We start from the raw sequence: 9296 nt of genomic DNA, 5'->3' as shown, positions 1-9296 counted from the left end.
TGCCTAGTAATTAACACAGTTGAGCTGGTAATCAACCAATCAATTAACTTTTGCCTCTAATTGAAGTTGGCTGTATGAATAATCAGTATCTTTCCTCTATTCAAGATTATTTTATTCCACTAATAAAACTAGTTTCTCCGGACCTCCCACTTATCCCTACATGGATATGCAAGTCAAAATTGGCCTGTCAACTGCCTCCAAATTCACGTTCTAACTTCTAAGTCCTATGATCCAATGACAGGACACATTACCTGACAATCCCATCTCTGGAATCGACTCACATAGGAATTAATTCTTTTTCTTAGAGATAGCAATATGCATCGATATTCAAACATTATGAGAACAGTCATCTCCACAAATGATTTGCTAAACTTGATTACATTTGGTTGAATATTCCGGCAAAAGGGAACTGATAAGTGAAAGAAACAGCTTTTATGGCTAAATACAAACAACATTTCTCCGATCAAAAAGTTTGGTCCTATGTCTCCCATTAACCGTTTTCCTTTTCATATTCTGTCATTCTGGGACTGTTTGTAATTCTTCAAAGAGATGCCAACAATTAGAGAATATACATTACTGCCACTCAATCCTTTGGGCTCAAATTTCAAAAAGGATTCAACTTTGTTCCATATAAAATAAAATCCATATTTAACCTTTGCAGCATGGTAAAGTGACATTTTGTCCGGTGACAAGATAGATCCCTTAGACGCATCTAAAACTCCAGAAGCACTTGTAAGATCCTTAATATGGGAGTCCTATATTTTGTGAAGCAGTGGTGGAAGTGCCATGAAGGCTGGAACATTTCCCCGAATGAAGTTCTGTATATTTAACAAGATACCATTGAAGTTCTCATACCATTCCCTAGAAATTAAATTGATAAATGTGATCTTAAAATCCAGCAAATCTGCAGCAAACTGATTTTCTGTGCAAGCTACACATAAAGCTAGATTAACCGTCTCAAGAATATCATTTCTAATTGCTAAATGAGAAATAATCAGACATCTCCTTACACATACTACATTGAATTTAAAATTAGAAAAAATGGAAATTTAACTGGATCAGCGATAATAAACTTTCTGCGTACGCTATTGTTAGGCCTAGAAGTAAGAAGCTTGATATGGAGATTGTGATGAGAATTAGGATTACAGACCTCACTACTATCACTGGAAATTAAGATGCAAGTACTGGTCAGGGTCTCTCCATAGAGTAGATACTAGACAAACATTTTGCAAGCACAATTCAACAGCAATTCAATTACATAATTGGCACAGACATGATTTTTTGTTTAGAAATGAAATCACGTTAGTTAGCAGGGTCAATCCAAAATAAGAATTAAGTGAAAGTTAACAACAATATAAGGACAAACTATGTTTGAGCAAAGAAAAGAGGGGATGTGGTAAAACTGTAAAAGCACTCATTATATGCTTCTGATTCTTGAGTCTTACCTGCAATATGTATAACCTATCCTCAAATTGAATTTCTTTTGTCAAGAAATCAGCTCCGATTGTGGCCTTGTATTGGTTACTAAACTTGCGATTCACATACCTAAAGTAATCACGAAAGAGATGTATATGGTAAAACAAAACCCAAAAGAAATATAAAATAATGTATTTGCTAGATTTCAGAAAAGAGGAATCAAGCATACTGGTTCATCAGAGATGTCTTCCCCACCCTACAAAAGGATTGACAAGTAAGTCAGATAAAGTCTAGACGATGCTAAAGTACAGGAATGTATTGACATTAAAGATTAAACCAGTTAGTAGTGCCTATGATTCATCTGGTACAGTTGATGAATTCAGTGAACATATTTTTTGATAAATAAGGTAATTTTATTAATAACAAGTACCAAGATGTACTGTAGATTACAAAAGAAATAAGTAATCCTGTACACATCTAAATTTTACATATGAATTATGATTTTCCTTCCCTTCAAAGTATCTATGGTTTCTTCCAGCCAAGCTGCCCAGAAAGAATGTTAAGGTTCCCTTACCTAGTATATATTCGAATGTTTTAAACGAAAACAACGAGGAAGCCTAGAAATGCAAAGATGTCTAAATTTCAAAATCGATTAATGATTAGACATGGTCAAATTTCCATAATTTGCCTACTCTGATTTCAAGCTAGCCCACTAATTTTTTATCAAGAAAAGGAAGCGGGAAAGAGAACCCGTTTCACATTCTTTTTCCTTTCATTTTGTCCTGTTCGTTCAAAGAACAAGTGCACAACCATTCTTCAACGTTTAAATAGCTGCCTATCGGTTTCAGCTAGAATCTTCCAGTTTGTCGAAAAAAGAAGAAAAACAGGGAAAACCAAAGAAAAAATTGTTGCATTGTGTTAACCACATCATGTAAAAGCTTAAACTTAAACTATAAGATAGACTCTTTTGCTTTCATTCGGACTCACATTGTTTTTCCCACCAAGAATATTTTCTAAAACTCTTTCACCTCCGAATTTGGAGTATCCTACTTTCACGCAATTCACAGGGTTCAACAATCAATAAATATTTTGTTAAGTTTAGTTGATAGGTTGAATGGGAAATAGAGGGAAAAGAAGTGGAGGGAAAAATGAGTTGTTCGATTCTCCTACTTAAAAGTAGAAGCACTCTTTCGTGTTGATAAAGGGTCAAGAAGAGGGTCTCCCCTCGCGCCGTCGTCGCTTGGCTCGGCTTCGGCTTCGGATTTATGATCTAATTGATTGATAATCCTTTTGGACCAAATTTCCTTTAATTAATTAATTAATTAAAGATCCTGACCCGCAACTCGACCCGTTTTCTTTCTTTCCCGGATTAATTTAAAACATTTCCCGCCGTTTTTTCAACGGAATTTTTCTGAAAGGTTGCAAACTTTTCTGAAAAGTTGCAAACCTTTTCCCAAACAAGCTATATATTTCTGTTGATCCTCAGAGTTTTTCCTTACGAAATTTTCTAATATTCATCTTCTTCTTTCTCTGCACTTCTTAAAAACTCTCGTGTGATATACTACCTTCGAGTGGTTCGTAGTCACCTGAATTTGCTGTACCGCTATTTTGGTAAGTAAATCGTTCGACCCTGGGAGGAAAGATTCCAAAACCTCGGGGACATTGAGGGGAATAATTTCCTTAAGGACAGAGTGTGAATTCAATGGGCTCGATTTGGTTTTCTATATACTGTTCATATTATTTTTCAGTTTCTGTTAATTTCGTTTTCTACAGTTTTGCAGAAACTGGTCAGATTCTGTTTTCTGTTTCAGGAATTAGTCTAACTTACTGGTTCAAAGTATTCTTTGCAATACAGATTTAATAACAATCTTAAGGAAATTAATGCTTATATATTTTAATCTGTATTCTGTTTTGGAGACTAAATCCTTCTGGTTTTCTACTCCATTGGAATTTTTCTAGTCCAACTTGAAGAACATAATATATATATTCTGTTAACTGTTCTGTTTCATTTGCCATTTATTAAACAGTTTGTCAATTATTGACAGTGAAGAATGGAAACAGAAAGTGATGTTAATGCTCCTAATGGAACTGCAACTGTTGGTGCGACTGCTGGTACTACTGTTGGCGTGACTGTTGGGCCGACAAATGTTGCATCGTCAAGCCGTCCATCTGCTGCACACGCGATGGCACCGGCAGAGAAACCAGGGAAGTTTTCTAGTATCAACTTCAAAGGATGGCAACATAGAATGTTCTTCTGGCTGACTACTCTAGGCATGCAGAAGTTCACAAATGAAAATCCTCCTGCTACTGAAGAAGGAATGCCTGAAAACCAGCGCTTTATGATTACTGAGGCTTGGAAGCATGCAGATTTTTTATGCAAAGGATACATCCTTAGTGCACTAGATGATGATCTGTATAATGTCTACAGTTCTGCCAAAACTTTAAAAGAATTATGGCTTGCACTCGAAAAGAAGTATAAAACTGAAGATGCATGCTTGAAAAAATTCGTGGTTGCCAACTTTCTTGACTACAAGATGACAGATAGTAAAACTGTTGGAACCCAAGTTCAAGAACTCCAAGTCCTTATCCATGACCTTATTGTTGAAGGTATAGTGATCAACGAGGCATTTCAAGTGGCTATTGTGATTGAGAAGTTTCCTCCTTCATAGAGAGACTTCAAAAACTATCTGAAACACAAGTGTAAGGAAATGTCGCTGGAAGATCTTGTGATTCGCTTGAAGATTGAGGAAGATAATAAAGTTGCTGAAAAGAAGTCGCGTGGAAATTCAACGATTATGGGAGCGAACATCGTTGAAGAAGCTGCTCTAAAGAATAAGAAAAGGAAGAAACCTTTTGGAAAGAGTAAGGAGCAGAACAAGAAAAAATTCAAGGGCATTGCTATAATTGTGGGAAAGCTAGCCACAAAGCCCCAGATTGTCGTCTCCCGAAAAAGGACAAGGGAAAGGGACAAGCCAATACGGTGGAGTTGAATGATGACATAGATGATCTTTGTGCAATGCTATCGGAGTGCAATTTAGTTGGAAACCCAAAGGAGTGGTGGCTTGATTCTGGTGCCACTCGACATGTTTGCGCTGTAAAATAAGCATTTGCAACCTATGCTCCCGCTGGACCCGAAGAGGAACTGTTTATGGGAAATACTGCAACAGCCAAGGTTGAAGGATATGGGAAGATACTTATTAAGATGACTTCCGGAAAGGTGTTGACTCTCAACAATGTTCTGCACGTTCCAACAATTAGGAAGAATTTAGTTTCAGTCGGACTACTCGTCAAAAACGGGTTTAAGTACGTGCTGGTTAGTGAGAAAATTGTAATAAGTAAGAATGATATGTTCATAGGAAAGGGCTACCTCACCAAGGGCCTTTTCAAACTCAATGTAATGGTTGTTGACAGTATTAATAAGAATTCAGCTTCGTCTTACTTATTGGAGTCAAACAATTTATGGCATGTTCGTTTACGACATGTCAACTACAAAGCCTTGCGAAAATTGATTAATTTAGAAGTATTGCCTAAATTCGAGTGTAATAAATCAAAATGAGAAATTTGTGTTGAATCTAAGTTTGTTAAACATCCATATAAGTCTATTGATAGGAGTTCAAATCCTTTAGACTTAATCCACACAGATAGATGTGATACGAAGTCAATACCATCACGCGGTGGGAAAAAGTATTTTATAACTTTTATTGACGATTGCACTCAATATTGTTGTGTATTTTCTTAATAGTAAGGATGAAGCAATTGATGCATTTAAGAAATACAAGAACGAAGTGGAAAATCAATTGAATAAAAAGATAAAAATGATTAGAAGTGATAGGGTTGGTGAATACGAATCTCCTTTTGCAGAGATATGTTTAGAATATGGAATTATTCATCAAACTACTGCCCCCTACACACCACAATCAAATGGAATTGCGGAAAGGAAAAATCGAACATTAAAGGAAATGATGAATGCTTTATTAATAAGTTCCAGTTTACCGCAGAACTTGTGGGGGGAAGCTATCCTTACAGTTGATCGAATACTTAACAGGGTGCCCCACAACAAAACACAATCTATTCCATATGAACTATGGAAAGGAAGAAAACCCAACTTGAAATATTTCAAAGTGTGGGGGTGTTTAGCAAAGGTCCAAGTTCCTTTGCCCAAAAGGGTAAAAATCGGACCAAAAACTGTGGATTGTGTTTTTATTGGCTATGCTACAAACAGCAAAGCTTGTCGGTTTTTGGTTCACAAATCGGACAATCGCGAAATTCATGTTAATACGGTAATTGAATCAGATAATGCTGAATTCTTTGAAAACATTTATCCGTATAAAACTGAATGTGAGTCATCAAGTGAAAGATCTAAACGGCCGCGAGAAGAACCAAAGGAAAGTAAACCAAGTGAAGAGGATCCAAGGCGTAGCAAACGTCAAAGGATATCTACTTTATTTGGACCAGATTTTGTGACATTCTTGCTTGAAAATGAGCCTCAAACATTTAAAGCAGCAATGTCTTTTTCTGATTCATCATTTTGGAAAGAGGCAGTCAATAGTGAGATTGAATCAATTTTGAACAACCATACATGGGAATTGGTTGATCTTCCTCCTGGAAATAAACCTTTAGGATCAAAATGGATTTTTAAAAGGAAAATTAAAGCTGATGGCACTATTGACAAATATAAGGCAAGACTTGTGGTCAAAGGTTATAGACAAAAAGAAGGCCTTGATTACTTTGACACATACTCTCCGGTAACAAGAATAACATCTATTCGGGTGTTAGTGGCACTGGCGGCCATATATGGTCTTGAAATCCATCAAATGGATGTCAAGACAGTTTTCTTAAATGGAGAATTGGAGGAAGAAATTTACATGGAACAACCTGAGGGTTTTGTGGTTCCTGGTAAAGAAAGGAAAGTGTGCAAACTTGTTAAGTCACTTTATGGACTTAAACAAACACCCAAACAATGGCATGCTGATGTGCCGCGGATTTATGACACATTCGACGCCTTTTTACTATGAATTTTGGTTGTTTTCAAGTAAGTCTGGTTCTCTTTAATATGTTTTTGTTGTGTTTTAGGAAAACAGTGGCCCAAGAGCAAAAAGCAAAGAACAACAGAAGAATTGGCCAGAAATGAGAATCGACGGTCCGTCGATTAATCGACGAACCGTCCTTTGAATCGTCAAAAAGCATAAATTTCCAGAGAGGACAAAGTTGAAGACGACAAAGGACGGAGGCATCGACGAAGCGTCGAACAGATCGACGGTTCGTCGTTTATGTCGTCAAGCAGGACCTCTCAACAGAGGAGAAAAAGACGGATTACTCGACGAAGCGTCGAATGGCACACAAGGCTGAAGTTACAAAAGACGAAGAAATCGACGGATCGTCGAATGATCGACGGTCCGTCGATCTTGCTATCGGGGGAAATTTTGTCAGCTTTTGCTGTGCGTTTTTGGAGCCTATTTAAAGAACATTTTAGGTCATTTATTGTATTCAGTTTTTATGATACTCAACTAAAAAGTCCCATTGGTTGGTGAGCATTGAATACTCTCCCTTTGGAGTTTAGTGAAGACACAAGATTCTATATTCCACCATCTTTATTACATTTGTAAGCTTTATGTCTCATTTATTGCTTACCACTTTTGATACCAAAATGTGTGAGTAGTCTTTTTAATCAGAGTTGTGGAACCAAAATGATGGGTGTTATGTAATGGGTATCTAACATTGTATATATATATATAATGGGATGTGATGTATTTTATTATTTCTCTTATTCATTGTCCTACAAATGGTTGCAAACATTTGTTCATGCACAAACCCTAGTTTATTTGGAAAGATGAACTAGGGTGTGATTTGAAATAATATAACAAGGACTCGGGCTGCTAACCCTCGTTTAATGAACTCGCTTAGGAATAAGATGAGTTCTACTTGGCATATTTAATCAACCTTATTTATAACTTTTCTGCATTTGAAAAAATCATGAAAAGAAATACTTTCTAACTATTGGGAAATATTAGAGAGTGCATTAGAGATTAAGTGCATGCATAATCGCGACCCATTAGAAATATATCATATTGACACCCATAGCATAACATCTAATCATTGCGGTGACGCAACTTTGGTTCTTCCAATCTAAACAAATTTCAATTACTTCAAAGTAGCGAATACAAACCAAATCTCCTTTTTAAGATGCTAGGAATAGGATTAAAGCCTTTAAAGACGAGTATCGCATATAATTAGTACCTTTTTCTCTCCATATTCCCTGTGGGATTCGACCCCAACCTTGTTTGGGTTACTATATTTGACAACGTCCGTTTTACGCCATTAACAGGTGTAATTTGAGCGAATCAAATTTTGGCGCCGTTGCCGGGGAATACGGTTTAGAAATTACTGATTGTTGTGAACTCTTCTTTAAAACTTTTTCTATTCCATCACACCTCGTTTGCTATTGTGGTGAACCAGGTGAACATGCATGGAAGACCGAATCGCCAAGGTGGACTCCAAGTGAACCCACCTGCTCTAGAAGAGGAGGATGATGAAAATATATTTGCGGAATTCATAAATGAAGTGGATTATGCTTTTGCTGTGGTTCCTCCTAGAACTGGAAATGCTACCTTCAAGATTGATAGTTCTATCTATCAATTGCTGAAACTTGAAGGTTATTTCCGAAACTCTTCGGTGGATTGTCCACTGCGACATTTGAAGAATTTCTTGCATGTATGTGCTCAACAATCTCAAGGAGCTGTTTCTGCCGATGCACTTCGGTTAAGGGTCTTTAAATATTCCTTGGCTGGTCAAGCCAGGGAATGGTATGAAAAGCTTCCAAGCAATTCTATTCATACTTGGAATGAGTTAGCAAATACATTTTTAAAGAAATGGTTCCCGCCAAGAAAAAAGGCTGAGCTTAGAGACAAGATATTTGAGTTCAAGCAACTTCCGGGGGAATAATTATATTCAGCGTGGGAGCGTTTCAAGTATTATCTAGCTCAATCTCCAACTTATGGATTTCCGGATGCTATCCTTACGGAGAAATTCTACAAGGGTTTGGATACAATGAACCAGATTGCCGTCAATACAGCCGCAGGAGGATGCTTTATGGACAAATCATTTATAGTTATCACCCGTTTGCTGGATAAGCTCACCACTCATAATCAAGCTTGGCACTCGAGTGATAGTGAAGTCCTGTCATATGGTAGTCCCTCTGCTGCCGCGGTGGCCAAAGAAAATCACGAGCGAGATCATGCTTTCGCTCAATTACAAACCACCGTGGATTTGTTGTCAAAGAGGCTTACGGACAAAGAAGCTAAAAGTGTGAATGTTGTCGAAGAAATGCCACCTCATACACCTGGAATGTACCAAGTCTCGGAGGAAGCTTATCTATTGAGGGCAGCCACAACGTGAGGATGTAAATTATATCGATCACGCTCAAGGGGGTTATCAAAAGCCATGGAGACCCCAACAACAAAGCAATCAATATGGTCGAAATGGTGGTTCGGACAGGAGGGATTACAACTGTTGACACCCAATTTTGTCCCGCCTCTCTTCCAAAATACCTATTTATGCTCCTAACATTTTGTGGAAAATTAAAAAATATATATATTGTATTTACTATGATTATTAGCCTTTTATCAAAATCGGGGCTTCATTATTATATTTCAGTTACTTATTATTATTATTATTATTATTATTATTCACAATTTTTATCATTTCAGTATTTTACCAGCTTACGCACACGCATCGCATTTATCTTTGCATAATTAAATAATAGTATTTTATTTTACTGTGAATTTTTAAAAAATATTATTGCACGACTATTATAACATCATATAATTTTATTACCCGAGTTCTAATAATTACACATTTTGGTATTATGTGATATTATGTCA

General features: G+C 36.8%; 1 protein-coding gene and 1 non-coding gene across 2 annotated transcripts; both read right to left on the bottom strand.

Annotated features, from left to right (window-relative positions):
• Window positions 1-506: 506 nt before the first annotated feature.
• LOC132601688 (uncharacterized) lies at window positions 507-1653 on the bottom strand. Its single transcript, XM_060314761.1, has 4 exons — window positions 1646-1653; window positions 1446-1545; window positions 1151-1213; window positions 507-755 (listed from the first exon to the last, which is right to left on the bottom strand). The coding sequence occupies exons 1-4, from the start codon at window positions 1651-1653 to the stop codon at window positions 507-509; spliced, it is 420 nt and encodes a 139-aa protein (XP_060170744.1).
• A 6657-nt stretch (window positions 1654-8310) lies between these two features.
• Window positions 8311-8417, bottom strand: LOC132604772 (small nucleolar RNA R71). The gene has a single exon (XR_009568873.1). It is a non-coding gene; the product is annotated as a small nucleolar RNA R71 (small nucleolar RNA).
• Window positions 8418-9296: the final 879 nt, after the last annotated feature.

This window comes from Lycium barbarum, chromosome 7 (genome assembly GCF_019175385.1).
Source record: "Lycium barbarum isolate Lr01 chromosome 7, ASM1917538v2, whole genome shotgun sequence".
Classification (NCBI taxonomy): Eukaryota; Viridiplantae; Streptophyta; class Magnoliopsida; order Solanales; family Solanaceae; genus Lycium; species Lycium barbarum.
The sequence above is the reverse complement of the archived record's forward strand: the minus strand, read 5'-3'. Positions and strand labels throughout refer to the sequence as shown.

Bases quoted from the DNA above. Each gene is read 5' to 3' on its own strand.
- LOC132601688 (XM_060314761.1), bottom strand. The intron at 1,214-1,445 runs GTAAGACTCAAG...ATGTTTGTCTAG, and splicing joins ATAGGTTATACATATTGCAG to TATCTACTCTATGGAGAGAC. The intron at 756-1,150 runs GTCTGTAATCCT...CACAAAATATAG, and splicing joins TTTCCAGTGATAGTAGTGAG to GACTCCCATATTAAGGATCT.